At 40.0% G+C, this 18,168-nt stretch overlaps 1 protein-coding gene across 1 annotated transcript in view; it reads right to left on the bottom strand.

Moving 5' to 3' along the window:
* Positions 1-18,168, bottom strand: part of cox10 (cytochrome c oxidase assembly factor heme A:farnesyltransferase COX10) — a 144,587-nt gene that overhangs the window by 104,430 nt on the left and 21,989 nt on the right. Inside the window, exon 3 of the mRNA XM_072558340.1 lies at positions 2,439-2,748. Within this exon, the coding sequence (XP_072414441.1) occupies positions 2,439-2,748 (310 nt within the window). The remainder of the gene's footprint in view (positions 1-2,438; positions 2,749-18,168) is intronic.

The raw sequence follows: 18,168 nt of genomic DNA, 5'->3' as shown, positions 1-18,168 counted from the left end.
AAATAATACCACTAAGCCATCACCTTCCCATGAGGTCAATGCTGAGTCTGAGGTCTTTGCCACCAAACATCCTGTTTATCTGATGGGTAAATGCTGCACCAGCACATTGCAAGTGATGTTGAATTCGATCATCAATAGCTGCCATCTGAAAGCTGCTTCTCAAGATCTGGCAAGTGCCACATTATCAAAATGTGGATCTTAATGGTCAGAATGCAGTAATGCATAGCAGGACAAAGTTGGTACATGACCTTGACCTATGGATAATTAGCCTAAGGCCCATTTTCTCAGACACAATATGAATGCTATGTTTACTTTGTTGAACTAGGCCTTGCTATGAGGACCATGCCCACTGTGTATCATGGTGGAAAGAATCTGCATTGGTGACGACAATGCGAGTTCATCAACCACTGGAAGGTGACTGAGGAGAATATTTGCAATGACCTTCCCCATCTGTACTTACTGCAATTGGCCTGGTCACTTTCTTGAAGACAGTCACAATTACAACATATCAGAAATCTGTTGGTGTGCTCTCCTCTTTCCAAACCAGGGTGATGAGGTCATGCATTCATGCTAACAATGCTCCTCCAGGGTATTTAAGAGGCTGACTCAGGTCTGAAGGGTGCATCAGGGCCCAATACCCCTGGCCTGAGATCTGAGGCCCGCTGTGCTTGGGTCCAGAATCAGGAGTCCAGCCAAGAACAGCACAGAGGCCCATGATTTTAGTCCCTCCTTGGCTGGGATTACATCTGCACCAGTAACCTTTTGGTTCTCAGCTGTCTGATGGGCTTCCTTCAACTTCATGGTGTTGGAAAGCTTCTGGATACAATAGAGGTCAAAAATGTCTTTAGCATTGCACCATTAAGATTTTTCCAATATTTTGGGAATTCTTTGTAATCTTAATTTGCACAAATTTTTCAGAGATTTGATATTAAATGCCTTAAATTAGCTATTTTCTCTGCTGAATAATTGGAAAGAAAACCATTAAAGTCAAGCATTCACAAAGCTCCAGCAAAATGGGAACCTGTGCACAAAGAGAGCACATGTAAATGAGATCTTCCATGACAGATTTTCTGAACAGGTCACAAGGCATTTTTGCACCTCTTGCAGATAGAAAGTGAAATTAAAGTTTTCTACAGAAGCTGGTCTGAATGTATTGAAAATACATTGTATTGCAGCCAATATGATACTAGATAGTACCATACAACCTAGACTGACACTTCAATTTAATGCTGAAAATGTTGCACTGTTGCAGGTGCCACATTTCAGATTAGGTACTCAAATAAAGCCTTTGTCTGGCTGTGTAGATAGATATAGAAGTTTCCATGGCACAATACAAAGACATTGCCCTGAAAAGAATTTCCGCTCTTAAACAAAAAAAACTAGTCATTTAACTTATGTTGGGTTTCACTATGTGTTAATGTTACATTGGCAATTGACTATACTTCTCAAGTAATTCACTGAATGTGAAATATATTGGAATGTGTTGAGGATGTAATAAGGGGTCTATAAAATAAGCTTGCCAAAAAAAATCAGCAGTATACCAAGCTACACATACTATTTTACTGCCTGTTATACCTGCAGGCCTTGGCACATTTCTGCTTTCTCATTGTAGAGATTTGCAACACATATCTGCAGCTAATATGCAAGATTGGATAGCACTTTCACTAAGTTTATGAGATCAATTCTTGTTTGGCCTTTAACCCCCTCAAGTCGAACATGCTGAGTTGTTATCCCATAGGAAAGATAATCTGATGTAAAGAATATAATCCAGGCCGATTAATGCTCGCTTCACCAACTGTGAAATAGGTCAATACATGTACCACTACCCCACCACCCTTGCCAAACGTACGGTCACGTATTGACGATGGGATTAATTTCGCTCCTTTTTAGTTCAATATTTGTTTTCCCCTCTCTACCTGACAAAAGGCTGGCACTGACTTGAGAGATTAGCTGATTTTTACAAAGTTTTACATGTGGCCAGTTAATACTGGATTTCATCGAAACAAATTTTGTAAGCACTTCATTAAACAAGATTCTAAGGCTGCACAGGAAACTGAAGAATTATTTTAAAAAAAACGCTGACTAAAAAAAATGCAGGCCATCAATAATCTGTACTTCTGGCTAGATTTGACTGAAAATTAATCACTCTCTACTGAAGTCTGCTGTAACTTTAAAAATACCAATAATGTTTATACCCTGGCAGGTGAAATGCTTGTACTGCATGTTTTGGGTCTGCACAAAGAGATCTCATACCTCCATGCATTATTGCCCTTGGTAAGTCCACTACATTCTATTACCAGTTTTGCATTGCCAAATGTCCAAATCTACTTTGCATTAATGAAGTAATAGCAGTACAAATGCAGTCTCAAAGGTCTAAGTTCAGTTTCCTTCTAACAGCGTTCTCGGAATGAATCAAAAAAGCACATGCGATACAGTACCTGTGAGTTTTATTTTAGACAATCTTGCATAGATCCCTGGTAGATCTGATAGTTGCACTTTCATCTCTTTCCACTGTTTTGCTTCCTTGATGTCTTGGGTAGTCTCGTTGTCACCAGCCATTGCTGTCCTCTCTGTCGTGCTGTTTTCTTCAAGACTGGACGGATGTGAGGGAATAGCAGGAATTTGTTGTACTGATCGGACGACAGCTTCATCGTTGATGATAGGTTGTTTCTCTGGAAAAGGCAATGCTGATGGTGCAGCTTTGGGTTTTGCACGTTGATACAGTCCTTTATCAACTTTGGTTACATACTACAAGAGAAAGAAATGACAGTGCTTCTTAATTTAAGCACCCAAACATCTTTCAGTGTTTTTATACTTGTATACAGAGGAACCTCGATTATCCAGCAGTTGATTATCTGAGTATCAGATTATCCGGCAAGATCGCAAGGTCCCGATGTTTGGTTAAACTGTTATCCAGCATTCGATCATCCGGAATTTGATTAACTGAACGAACTACTCCACACCCTTGTCCTTCGGATAATCAAGGTTCCTCTGTTTTAGAAAAAAAATGAGTGGAAAATATTTATAGTGATCGCTTTTAAGTGCTAGTTGATTTTTCAGATTGAAAATATGTATTCTATTTAATCTAAATTGCTATCTGGTATTTAGTTTTCAGTGATTGCAAAATGATCCCTAATGATGTAGAATTTAGATCGTTCTTAGTAATTTATTTTTGAACAAGGGAACATGTAAAACACTGATGAAACATATTGGATGTTACATTCAACATCATAACTTTCCCTACCTCTGAATTAGGAGCCCTGGGTTCAAATCCCACCTGTTCCAAAGATGTATATTGACATCCTGAAAAGATTGACTAGAAAATATCTACACCCAATGGACTTCTTCTCAATTTCACTTTTGAAACGCAGTCTAATATTTTTAACCCAACAGTGCTGCATTTATTCTAAGTCATGGTCTTCTTGAACCTTTGTGGAATCTTCTACGAAACCAGAGCTGAAGAGAAATGCACATATTCAAAATGGCTAATTTTACTGGCTGTACCATAATACTGAGTCTATTACTGCGAGGAAAACCTGTGTAGTTGGGGAAACAAAAGAACAAAGGGAGAAAATTACTAGGCTTTTCAGGAAAAAAAATCTTGACGTAATTGAGGTTTATGGAAAATGTTTCGTCTTTGAAAAGCAGCAGCTATCCACTCAATTAAAGTGCATTTTCAGCTCTACAGTTCTCATAATTATGAAGCTGGAATACATATCTCTCGAGCATTTGCAAACCATGATATACAAACCTGAATGCTCCAACCAACACAATTTAACGTCAGTTAACTTAGCAATGTCATCAAGTCACTCCATTAGTTGCACATTATGGCGAGACTTGCAAAATTGCAAAAGAATTGAAAAATTGCACACTGAGAAAGCAGCATGTCTTGCAAAATCTAAAACCTGTTGAAGCAGAATAGTTAGAATATCAAGAGCTTCTCATGGCATGATTGAGTTACAAAATGGAAAGGGAACAAAAGAAAAGGAAAAGTCAAACTAAAATGGATTGTTTGTAAAGCTGTCTTTTATTAAGATCAGTGATTGATTTTACAAAGCATTTGGTCTATCTTATACTGTACTCAAACAACCCAGTTTATACTTCTGTTGTAGCTAATTAGGGTGCAGTTATATTTGGATAAGGTTTCTTTTTGCCAAATTTACTTTAAGAGTCGTCTGGATCTAAAATTAAGTATGATGAAATAGATTGCTTGTTTTTAAATCCTGTGGCCAAAGTAAGTGACATCAGCAACAAGAAATGCTATTTCTCTATCAGTTTCAAGAAATCTCAAGACAGGCAATAGCATATGGCAGGTATAGGTCAAAACTCCCTCTACTGTGCCCCATCACAGTGCACTGAAATTCCTTTCTTAAAAGAACACTTGTCACTGCACCAACATTTTTCGCTACTTGCCACAAACATCATTCTTTTGGCCTCCATCAGCAAAACTGCTAATTTAGTATTAATCAGTGCTGAATCATTGATAGCTATGTCCACTGTGAACCTGATTACCAATACATATACTTACTCCATATTAGAACCTTTACATCTGCTAAAAAAAACACAAACCTTGCCACATCTTTCGATACTGGATTTAAAGCCAGGATTCTAGGAGTCAAAAAACTGTATGGAAATTTACTCAGACACCATTCCCTCAACAATGGACTGTGGAATAACACACTTCAGAGAAAAACACAGAATTTAAGCTCAAAATCAGTTTAAACATTTGGGCTTTCAAATTCATAGTCCAAAGTTATTTATTTCCATGATGGTCATAAAACAGTCAATCCAAATTCAAATTTCACATGTGGAGTGATAAACTGAGATAAAAACAAATGTTCAAACTTCGTTATTTTTGTGAATTGTTAACTATCATGTTAACAATGAATTGAGTGCTATACGCAGCAGCAGGTTTGCAAATTGCGCATTATTGTCGTCAGTTAATAAAAATGTAAAATCAAGCATTAACTTTCTTGGCAATATGATAATATGTTTGTTAGGGTTGGGCTACACTCAAAATATCTTTCCATGTTTCCTTTTGTAAAACATGACTGGCAAACAAAACAGTGCGCCAGACTGAAATTATATGTTGGAATTACGTAACGATCTGTATGAACAAGGCACACAAAGTCAGAAAGGAACAAAAAACAACTTTTTAGAAGTTCTTACAAGTGTCAAAACCAGTAACCTATTTGTAGCATCTGGTGACACCAAGAAATTGTAAATAGAGAAGATAGGTGATTTACATTTACTAAAACAAATTTCCACACAAAGGTGAAAAAACTATTAATGGCTATCCTTTTGCAGTCTGCAAAGGCATTTGTTGAAAGCCTGCCTCAATTAATTATTCATATAAATGACATAGACAATTCCTTCACTGTCACTGGGACAAAATCCTGGATCTCTCCCTGATGGCACTGTTGGTTTTCCGACACAACAAGCAGACTGTAGTGATTCAAGGAGGTTGCTCACTACCACCTTATCCACAGGTATTTAGCGATGGGCAATAATTGTTGACCCAACTAGCAATGCTCACATTCTATTAAGGAACAAAAATAAAAATTCAGTCAGTGGCTAATGTGGAACAAAAATTGGCTATAGAGCACCAGGATAAGAAAATTCTTCAACAGCAACTGTGATTCATGAACTAAAAACTTGACAACACAAATAGGAATGACAGACAATTTCACCGATAACTGTGAGAATCAACAGCAGCTCCAGACAACCTCACCATCATAAGATCTGGATGTGTCAGCAAAGTACCTCTATGTTACAGACACCTACAGGCTCATTTGCTATTGTAAATAGTTAAATTTTCCTTTGGAAAGGAGAGGCACGTTGTATGTATATTTTATCATTCAGCATGCATGTGCTACATGTACAGGCATTGACTACCTGTTAGCCTGCTTTGAGTTTGCAAGCTGCATGCACAGTTGGTTTGCTATAATGTCTGCTTCGTAACTTGCAATGTATTTTACTCTTTCGAATAAACTAATCCACAGTACTTATCACTTCAGATGAATAATATTTAGACAGCAGTATCCTGTACACAAACATTTACAGTAAACAGAACGAGCTTATAAATTCTCATGAAGTCATCAGCATTTCTGATCGCCACAAAGGTTCTCAAGTCTGCTGAGTATAGAGTCAGAGTTGGAATAGAGGGATGTGCAGCATGGAAACAGACCATTCAGTTCAACTTGTCCATGCCAACCAAATATCCGAACTTAATCCAGTCCCGTTTGCCATCACTTAGCTCACATCCCTCAAAATCCTTCCTATTCATACACCCATCCAGATACCTTTTAAATATTGCAATTGTACCAGCCTCCACCACTTCCTCTGGCAGCTCTTTCCATACACGTACTACCCTCTGCCCCAGAGTTTCCTTTTAAATTTATCCCCTCTCATCCTTAATCTATGTCCTCTAACTGTGGACTCCTGTATCCTAGGGAAAATACTATGTCTATTTACCCTATCCACATCCCTTGTGATTTTATAAACCTCTATAAGGTCACCCCTCAGCCTCTGACGCTCCAGGAAAAACAGCCCCAGCCTGTTCAGCCTCTCTCTATAACTCAAATTCTCCAACGCTGGTAACATCCTTGTAAATGTTTTCTGAACCCTTTCAAGTTTCACAATATCTTTCCAATAGGAAGGAGACCAGAATTGCACACAATATTTCAAAAGTGGCCCAACCAATGTCCTGTACAGCTGCAACATGACCTCCCTACTTCTAAAATCAATGCTCTGACCAATAAAGAAAAGCCTATCAAACCCACCCTCCTCTCCAACCGTGTACATAAATGATTTGAACGAAGGTATAGGTTTGCCTTATTAGCAAGTTTGCAGATGACACTAAGATTAGTGGAGTAGCACATAGTGATGGGGACTGTCAGAGAACACAGCAGTATATCGATAGATTGGACAGTTGGGCAGAGAAATGGCAGATGGAGTTCAATCCAGACAAATGTGAGGTGATGCATTTTGGAAGACCCAATTCAAGAGTGAACTATACAGTAAATGGAAAGTTCCTGGGAAAAATTGATGTAGAGAGAGATCTGGGTGTTCAGGTCCATTGTTCCCTGAAGGTGGCAACGCAGGTTAGTAGCGTGGTCAACAGGCATAAGGCATGCTTTCCTTCATCGGACAGGGTATTGAGTACAAGAGTTGGTAGGTCATGTTACAGTTGCATAAGACTTTGGGTCGGCCACATTTGGAACACTGCATACACTTCTAGTCGCCACATTACCAAAAGGATATGGATGCTTTGGAGAGATGTACAGGAGGTTCACCAGGATGTTGCCTGGTATGGCGAGTGTTAGCTATGAGGAGAGGTTGACTGGATTAGGATTACTTTCATTAGAAAGATGGAGGTTGAAGGGGGGCCTGATTGAGGCCTACAAAATCATGAGAGCTGTAGACATGGTGGATACCAAGAAACTTTTTTCCAGAGTGGAGGGCATAATTACTAGGGGTCATGAGTTCACACTGAGAGGGGAAAGGTTAAGGGAAGATATACATGGAAAGTTCTTCACACAGGAGGAGGTGGGTGCCTGGACCGAGTTGTCAGCAGAGGTAATAGGGGCAGGAAAAATAGCGCCATTTAAGATGTATCTAGACAGATACATGAATAGGCAGGGAACAAAGGGATACAGAAAACCGAAAATAGGCAGCAGGTTTAGATAGAGGATCTGGATTGGCACAGGCTTGGAGGGCCAAAGGGTCTGTTCCTATGCTGTAATATTCTTTGTTCTATCACCATTACCCCCACCTTCATCTACTTATCACACTGTCAGCCCCCAGCCCCAACCCCCCTCCCATTTATATCTCTACCCCTCTATATTATCTCTTTAAAGCCTCACTCCTGATGAAAGGCTTATGCCCAAAATGTCAATTACTCTGCTCCTCGGATGCTGCCTGACCTGCTGTGCTTTTCCAGCACCACACTCTCGACTCTAGTCTTCCTGCACCTCACCTGTGACTATCGATGATACAAAGATCTCAGCAAGGGCTCCAGCAATCACTTCCCTAGCTTCCCACAGAGTTCAAAGATACACCCGATCAAGTCCTGGGGATTTATCCACTTTTATGTATTTTAAGACTTCTAATACCTTCTCCTCTGTAACATGGACATTTTTCAAGATGTCAACATCTATTTCTCCACGTTCTATATTTTCCGTGTTCCTTCTCCACAGTAAATACTGATGAAAAATACTTGGAGTCATAGAGTCATAGAGATGTACAGCATGGAAACAGACCCTTCAGTCCAACCCATCCATGCTGACCAGATATCCCAACCCAATCTAGTCCCAACAGCTAGCACCCGGGCCATATCCCTCCAAACCCTTCCTATTCATATACCCATCCAAATGCCTCTTAAATGTTGCAATTGTACCAGCCTCCACCACTTCCTCTGGCAGCTCATTCCATACATGTATCACCCTCTGTGTGAAAACGTTGCCCCTTAGGTCGCTTTTATATCTTTCCCCTCTTACCTTAAACCTGTGCCCTCTAGGTCTGGACTCCCGACCCCAGGAAAAAGATTTTGCCTATTTATCCTATCCATGCCCCATAATTTTGTAAACCTCTGTAAGGTCATCTCTCAGCCTCCGACACTCCAAGGAAAACAGCCCCAGCCTGATCAGCCTCTCCCTATAGCTCAAATCCTTGTAAATCTTTTTTGAACCCTTTCAAGTTTCATAACATCTTTCCAATAGAAAGGAGACTAGAATTGAACAATCTCCTCCCATCTCTTGCAATTCTACACATAGGTTGCCATGCTGGTTTTTGAGGGGCCCTATTCTCTTCGTAATGTATTTATAGAATCCTTTTGGATTCTCCTTAACCCTATTTGCCAAAGCTATCTAATGTCCCCTTTTTGCCCTCCTGATCTCCCTCTTAAGTTTACTTCTACTGAATTTAAGGATTCACTCGATCGATCCTGTCTATACCTGACATCTGCTAAGTATTTACTCCATTTACTCCATTTCTCTAGTCATCCAGCATTCCCTACACCTAGCAGCCTTTCCTTTCACCCTAACGGGAATATACTGTCTCTGGACTCTCATGATCTCATTTCTGAATGCTTCCCATTTTCCAGCTGTCCTTTTACCTGCAAACTTCTGTCCCCAATCAACTTTTGAAAGTCCTTACTTAATACTGTCAAAATTGGCCTTCCTTAAATTTGGAACTTTAGCTTTCAGATCGGTCTATCCTTTTCCATCACTATTCTAAAACTAACAGAATTATGGTCGCTGGCCCCAAAGTGCTCCCTCACTGACACCGAAGTCTCCTGCGCTGCCTTATTTCCCAACAGTTGGTCAAGTTTTGCACCCTCTCTAGTAGGTACATCCACATAATGAATCAGAAAATTTTCCTGTATACACTTAAATTCCTCTCCATCTAAACCCTTAACACTATTGCAGTCCCAGTCTATGTTTGGAAAGTTAAATCCCCTACCATAACCACCCTATTATTCTTACAGACAACTGAGATCTCCTTATAAATTAGTTTCTCAATTTCCTGCTGAATATTGGGTGATCGATAATACAATCCCAATAAGTTGATCATCCCTTTGTTATTTCTCAGTTCCACCCAAATAACTTCCTCAGATGTATTCTCAGGAATAACCATAATGCTATCCCTTATCAAAAACGCCACTGCCTCTCCTCTACTGAACACCCCTTTCTAACCCTCCAATACCATTTGCATCCTGGAACATTAAGCTGCCAGTACTGTCCATCTCTGAGCCATGTCGCCATAATTCCTATGATATTCCAGTCCCATGTTCCTAACTATGCCCAGAGTTCATCTCCCTTCCCTGTTAGGTCTCTTGCATTGAAATAAATGTAGTTTAATTTATCAGTCCTACCTTGTTCTCTGCTTTGTTCCTTCCTGCCCTGACTGTTTGACTCGTTCCTTTCCCCAACAGTACCAGTCTCAGATTGATCTTTTTCCTCACAATTTCCTTGGGTCCCACCACCTTCCCACCCCACTTGACTAGTTTAAATCCTCCGAGTAGTCTAGCAAATCTCCCTGTCAGTGTATTAGTCCCCTTCCAATTCATGCAAAGCTTCCTGTACAGGTCACTTCTACTCAAGATGAGATTCAAATGATCCAAAAATCTGAACCCTTCTCCCATACACCAGCTCCCCAACCACGCATTCATCTGCTCTATCCTCCTATTACTATCCTCACTAGCTCATTGCACCAGGAGTAATCCAGATATTACTACTCTCAAGGACCTCCTTTTTAAATTCCTGCCTAACTTTTTATATTCTCCCTTCAGAATCTCATCCTTTTTCCTTCCTAAGTCATTAGCTCCAATGTGTACAATGACCTCCTGCTGGTCTCTCTCCCTTTTGAGAACATTCTGTTCCCGCTCTTAAATATCCTTGATCCTGGCACTCTGATTTTTCACTGCTGGCCACAGAAACGTTTGTCTGTGCCTCTGACTAGAGAGTTCCTTATCACAATCAAGCACTTGGAACCTGATGTACCCCTTATTACATTAGAGCCAGTCTTGGTACCAGAAACTTGGCCGTTTGTGCTACATTCGAGAGAGTCCATCACCCTCCACATTTTCCAAAACCGTATACTTGATTGAGAAGGGAATAGCCACTGGAGACTTCTGCACTACCTGCCTCCCCATCGTACCTTTTCTGGAGTTAAACCATCTACCTGACTGTATCTGCAGCTTTTCTTCCCTTCCTATAACTGCCATCCATCAGATCTCCTAGTTCCTGTAAATTCCTTATTGCCTCTAATTGCCACTCTAACCGATCCATGCAATCTGATGGGATTCGCAGCCAAAGACACATCCTGCATACATAATCATCATAACGTGGAAACTTTCCCTCAACTCCCACATGCAACAGGAAGAGCATATCACTCTATTAAAGGCCATCCTTGCTCCTTCACAATCTACAGACCCAGAAAATGGCGCCGTGTTATTGCTCAAAAAAATAAGACTGCTTCAGACTAACTTAATACTTATAGTTTATATTTTAAAAAGTTAATCAAGACACTGATCCCAATGAACATATAATCAAGAAAGAACCCACTCTACTCACTATTGTAGATTTCCAGCAAGGCTACACTTAAAAACTGTGCACTTATCTGTTCCTGTGCTGTGAGCTCTCCACATAAGTTCCTCCAAAGTCAGCTGTGAATTTCACTGTTTGTTAATTTTTCCAAGACACACTCTGATGTCCAGAGATATTTGAACTCAAACAGCAAAGGCAGTAACTGTGCAGATTCACTGCTGCATCAGATAGTAGTGTAGGTTTCTTTCTCTGACCATGTGGTCACTGCCTTTGTCTGTCTTCCTTCTTTTTAAAGTGCCATTCTTTTGATCTTTTCCCCCCAAAAGATCCAAAATAATGCAACAGCAAACAAAACAGTAATTGCTGCTCCTGGAATTTGAGGAAATCACCAATATCTAAAATACCTCAAAAAATAAGCAGCTCTAACAGCTACAATTTTGTCCCATCCTCCATCTTGGATGACTTTCAGGATTTCTAGCATCCACAACATTGTGCTTTTGAACACATATATCAGGGAAAGCTTCTGAAATTACTTACGTTTTCACTATGCTCAATAAGTTCAAGAAATAAATTATTTTTCACATTCTGGTTGAGAACTGTATGATGCACAGTACTGTTTCTTTCTTGTATTGATCACAAATTATTAAATAAATAAGGCATCAAACTCAGCAAATGCTTGTTCCTTTCCAACAGACTATTGAACAGATCTGAAGTGAAGATGAAGAAACATTTTCTGTTATCTGGAATGTCTAATGACTCGGCTTCAATGGACAGTCAAGGCGTTACTCAGAAAATCCAAGTAATAACAAATTGGGAAAAACATTTCGTTGGAGGAAAGCTGTTCTTGGAATGGGATTTACTCAATTTTAATTTGATAATTCAGACATATTAAACCACCATGAAAACTGCAGCACTTTTTGGAGGAATTCATAATAACTATCATGACACTGAATAATCATCAGTTCATTGAAGCCAGATTATTCCCTCAATAATCAAGAGGCATAGGTTAAACTCTTAAGAGTTTTCGTCTGCATTTGGACATCTCAGTCAAGAGCAAAGATCTATCAAGTGGAACTAATGCATCATTTTTTAATACGATACAGATATAAAATGGTCAAATTTCCTTACAAAACAATGACTATGCTTCAATGCACTTCAACGTCAAAGTAGCTTTTTGGGGAACCCCAGGGATATGAAAGGTGCTTTGTCCTTGCCACTAATCAGTTTTCTCATAAATCTAGGGCAGACAGCATCCGAGAAGCAGGAAGGTCAACGTTTTGGGTTGAAACCCTTCCGTCTGTACTGGGAAGGGGGAGGGGCCAGATATAAAAGGGGATGGTAGTGGGCTGGGGTAAGGGTAGGTGGGCTAGTACTGGTGGATGCAGGTAGGGAGTTATTGTGAATGGTCAGTGGGAAGTGTGGAGTGGCTAGTTGAGTAGAAAGATGGACAGGTTAGGTCAGGTCATGGAAGCAAGTAGGGGGTGGTGGTGTTGGGAGAGAGGCTGGACATAGGATAAGGCTGGGGTTGGAGGGATTTTGATACTTGAGAAGTAAATATTAAGTCCATTGGGCTTTAAGCCTCCCAGATACCAAAATATTGTTCCTCCAGTTTTTCTTTGGTCCCACTCTGACACTGGAGGAGGCCAAAGGTGGACATGCCAGCAGGGGAGTGGGAGGGGGAATTAAAATGGATGGCAACCGGAAGGTCAGGCATCAACAGGGAGTTTAATTTAGATAAATGCGAGGTGCTGCATTTTGGAAAGGCAAATCAGGGCAGGACTTATACAATGGTAAGATCCTGGGGAGTGTTGTTAAACAAAGAGGCCTTGCAGTGAGGATTCATAGTTCCTTGAAAGTGGAGTCGCAGGTAGATAGAATAGTGAAGGTGGTATTTGGCATGCTTGCCTTTATTGAGTATAGGAGTTGGGAGGTCATGTTATGGCTGTACAAGAGATTGGTTAGGCCACTTCTGGAATATTGTATGCAATTCTGGTCTCCCTCCTATAGGAAGGACGTTGTGAAGCTTGAAAGGGTTCAGAAAAGATTTACAGAGATGTTACCAGGATTTGATGGTTTGAGCTATAGGGAGAGGCTGAATAGGCTGGGGCTATTTACCCTGAAGCATCGGAGGGTGAGGAATGACCTTAACAAGGTTTATAAAATCATGAGGAGTATGGATAGGGTAAATAGACAAGATTTCTTCCCTGGAGTGGAAGAGTCCAAAACTAGAGGGAACAGGTTCAAGGTGAGGGGGGAAAGACTTAAAAAGGACTTAAGGGATAACTTCATCAAGCAGAGGATGGTGTATGTATGAAATGAGCTACCAGAGGAAGTAGTGGAGGCTGGTACAATGACAACATTTGAAAGGCATCTGAATAGGAAGGGTTTGGAGGGATATGGGCCAAATGCTGGCAATGGGATTAGATTAATTCAGGCTATCTGGTCAGCATGGCCAGGTTGGATTGAAGGGTTTCCATGTTGTATAACTATGACTCCAAGGCTCTAATTTGCATTCAAGTACAAGGATTGGGGTTGGGGATGAGGGGAAAGGAGTAGCTTTTCTGCTGCTTGGGCTATATTTTCCCCCAGTGCTTGTTCTGAGCTGTTTTTTCTCCTGCTTGAGCAGCAGTACCGTATCATTGCATTCATATTAGCTTGGTCATCAACTGCTCCTCCACTCTGTTTGCCACAGAATTGTCTCTACTGACTCCCACCCAACCTTCCATTGCTGATTTATAATGAGACAGAGAGATTTGAAAATCTACTGGAAAATGGAGATAAGTTGGTCATTTAAATATCACAGCATTGAGAAAATGAAGCAATGGCAGATAAGAAATTACTGATTAGAATGAGAAGAACATTTTTGTCAATGCTCATTAAGAGAGAGAGAAAAAGAGAGAGAGAGACACACACACACACAGACAGGCAGAAAACTGGCTCACAAAGAGTGTTCTAATGATTGCGCAGCATACAGACCACCTTTTATTGTTGTGGTTCTGTTCGCCGAGCTGGGAATTTGTGTTGCAGATGTTTTGTCCCCTGTCTAGGTGACATCCTCAGTGCTTGGGAGCCTCCTGTGAAGCGCTTCTGTGCTGTTTCCTCCGGCATTTATAGTGATTTGTATCTGCCGCTTCCGGTTGTCAGTTCCAACTGTCTGCTGCAGTGGTCGGTATATTGGGTCCAGGTCGATGTGCTTATTGATTGAATCTGTGGATGAGTGCCATGCCTCTAAGAATTCCCTGGCTGTTCTCTGTTTGGCTTGTCCTATAATAGTAGTGTTGTCCCAGTCGAATTCATGTTGCTTGTCATCTGCGTGTGTGGCTACTAAGAATAGCTGATAACACCAACTTGCCACGAAATGACATGACCAGCTATCCTTACTAGCCACACACTCAGGTGACAAGCAACATGAATTCGACTGGGACAACACTACTATTATAGGACAAGCCAAACAGAGAACAGCCAGGGAATTCCTCGAGGCATGGCATTCATCCACAGATTCAATCAATAAGCGTATCGACCTGGACCCAATATACCAACCACTGCAACGGACAGCTGGAACTGACAACCGGAAGCGGCAGATTCAAACCACTATAAATGCCGGAGGAAAAATCACAGAAGCGCTTCATAGGAGGCTCCCAAGCACTGAGGATGTCACCTAGACAGGGGACGGAACGTCTGCAACACAAATTCCCAGCTTGGCGAACAGAACCATAACAACGAGCACCCAAGCTACAAATCTTCTCACAAACTTTAGACCACCTTTTACTAAATGACCAGTACGTTAATGTACTGTTAGAGACACATGACATCAATCAGTTGCTAAATTACTCAATCAGAATCATTAATAAAACTACTTGTATTGATAGCTACGCAAAATTAACTTCCCTATTCTTCATCATTTTCTTGATGAAGCTGCATGCAAATCTTTGGGGTACACATTCAAGTTTCCATTATTACAGCAATAAAGAAAGCATCCTTTAAACAGCAGTCCCACACAATTTGTCCACTAACTCAAAGTATTGGTCTTTGTCAAATTTTTCTGAACTCAACTGAAATCCAGGTCATAAAATCAGTTTTAGTACAATGTTGAGATATCTATATGTTTAATAAAAAGACAATTAAAGATTCTTCAACCTTCAAAGGGTTTAGACTTGCTTTCAAATTCAAGCTCATCATGTGATCAAAATAGTAATTAAAGATAATTACTTGCATAAAAATAATAGGTTACACAAAGTGGGTGGGATTATTTATTTCAAATCTAAATATAGCCTTGCTGCCCTAAAACATGAGCTTATTAATAATTGTGTAACTGAAAATATGTGCTTAAAGCCACAGGTGCAATACAGAAACTATTACTTTACAATACATCTTCTAACAATGTACAGGTTAAGGCATGATAGCATTAATTTCATCCTTAAGTTTTGAATAAAGCAGCTGCTGCTCAATCATCCTGCTTATCTCAGTTTAGAAAAGAGACAAAATGTAGTCCCCCATTGACCTGATAACTTGCAAGAGGCAAATAGTTGACTTTCAGGTAAACTACTTGTTATATTGCATTGGAAGCCACTGGTGCAGTTTATCAAGAATTCTTAAATTGTGAGCAGGAGAGAGCTCTTTTCAAATTATTTTCAGGGAGGGTATTCACTCCCTCTCTGTAGCAGGTAACTAGAATGGAACTTCTTTCTCATCTCCAAAGTCCTTGAACATATCATAAATGCCAAACTATCTGCACTACACTCTTTGCAACCTATTTCAACAAACAACACCCACTTAAACTATGATCTTGGTCTATTTTGTCCCAGTGAATTGGCTGCAGTTTGGAACAGTTGGCACATCATTTAGTTTGGCGGGGCTGTTGTCAGCTGAATTGGCTCTTACCTATTCAAACTACCAAGAATGCAGCTCCGCAATTATTGCATGATTATAGCTGGAGCTCCTCAAAAACCATTTTTCAGTTTTGCATAACCTAATGCCATATTCAATCCCAACCTTAGAGATGTTTGTGGAGTCATGTGCTATCACGAAGACTGCCTATGCTGTCAATTTCACCCAAGTACATCTGTTCCTAATACATTCCTTCATAACCTTCAGGCACACCTAGCTCAGGACTGTCCTGGCCAGCTTCCCATTTTCCATTAACTTCAGCACAACTAAAGCTTTCTTCGGTATTATACCTCACATCAAAACCCAGTACCATTATTGGCATTAACACTTGCCGGCTTACCATTTAACATTTTCATTGTTACATATAAAATAGTTTGTGGTCTTGTTCCTTAAAATCTCTGTAACCTTGTCTGTTTGGCTAACGATTCATACTATTCCATATATAGAATCATAGAACTCCTACAGTGGGGAAACAGGCCCTTCGGCCCAACAAGTCTACACCGACCCTCGAAAGAGTAACTACCCAAACCCATTCCGCTCTCCTACATTTACCCCTGACTAATGCACATAATCTACATATCTCTGAACAGTATGGGGAATTTAGCACAGTCAATCCACCTAACCTGCAAATCTTTGGACTATGGAAGGAAACCCACGCAGACACAGGAAGAACGTGCAAACTCCACACAGACAGTCGCCTGAGGCTGGAATCAAACCTGGGTCCCTGGCACTGTGAGGCAGCAGTGCTATGTTAGGGCAAGTGACCAGTAGTTTGGTGCAAGAATTTGGTTTTGAAGTGCTTTAAAGAAGTGATGAGACACAGATGAAAAAAATTAAGGAGTGAATTCCAAAAATTATGTCTTAGGGATCTGAAAGCAAGGCCATCAAATAGTGAAGCAATTAAAAACAAAATGCTAAGAGGCCAGAATTAGATGAGTGTGGTTATTTTGAATCTTTGTGGGACTGGGGGAGCTTTCAGTTATAGAAGGGGGAAAGCAATGAAGAGCTTTGAAGACAAGGATGAAAACTTTAAAATTGAGGCATTCCACTGGCAGGAGCTAATGCAGGTCAGTCAGCTCATAGATTATGGGTAAATGCGATTTTGTGCAAATTAGAATATGGGCAGCAAAGTTTTGAAAGAGCTTTATTTCCATTGGATGGAAGCTGGGAGGCCATACAGGTCTGTATCGAAACATTCAAATTTACAAGTAAAAGAGCAACAATTACTTTTTGTACAACATTCAAGCAATTTGAATGAATAACATCCCAGAAGTAGATGAGATCAATGACCAGTCATTTTCTATTAGTACTGGATGAGAGAAGAATGATAAGCAAGACATGGGAGAACTCCCTACTCCTCTTAGTGCCATGTATATTTTGTGCTTGTTTCAATATCTGATCCAAAGCACAGTATCTTTGATACAGTACTGGAATGTTCTCAACACTTTTCAGAACTGAACTGACAACTGTTTGACTTGCAGACAGGAGAGTTAATTATATCAGGTTGACACTTGAAAATCTAATTGCATGCTTCGAGTTACCAACTTAATTACCCAGAAAAGTCTACATGCCTTGTAATGATTACCATGTTTAACAAACAGATTATCAAAGAAGAGATTATATTTGCAAGTTGGAGAGTGCTACTGAAATTTATAATCACCATGTTGCTATTCAAAAAATAGAAAGGGATTAACATCAGTGCTTCAAGTTAGATTTCTAATCAGATATCCAAGTTAACATAACATGCTTAACATAACTTTTAAAAAAAAACTTTCATGGCTCATTCATCTCAGTTGTCACATTAATTTTTATTGATTTACTTGCACTGGTCACCCAAATAGACTGCAGCAAAACTGCATGAAACCAATAGATGTTAAATTTACCATCAGTAATTAGTTAGGATTTAAAACAAGAGCAGCCCACCAATAGCAATAATCATTTATGAATGAAATATGTTATTTGAATGTTCTATACATTATCTGGTGCTGTACTCAATTATAACATGAAACATTTAGAATGCAAGTAGGTAACTACAATAAGTTTCATTTCTCCTTTGAAATAACTAGTATTTTAAATAAAGTACAATGTAAATTACATCATTTAAGCTCAGAGTGGGAGACCTAGTGCACAACTCAGCTATTAAACAATAACACCCATTTGATGCCAAACATTCCACATAATAAATACTCCTGGAATGTGCCAAAAGAGAAAATAGGAAGGGGCACTGCTGCTG

The sequence above is a fragment of the Chiloscyllium punctatum genome, chromosome 39 (assembly GCF_047496795.1).
Source record: "Chiloscyllium punctatum isolate Juve2018m chromosome 39, sChiPun1.3, whole genome shotgun sequence".
Classification (NCBI taxonomy): domain Eukaryota; kingdom Metazoa; phylum Chordata; class Chondrichthyes; order Orectolobiformes; family Hemiscylliidae; genus Chiloscyllium; species Chiloscyllium punctatum.
The sequence above is the reverse complement of the archived record's forward strand: the minus strand, read 5'-3'. Positions and strand labels throughout refer to the sequence as shown.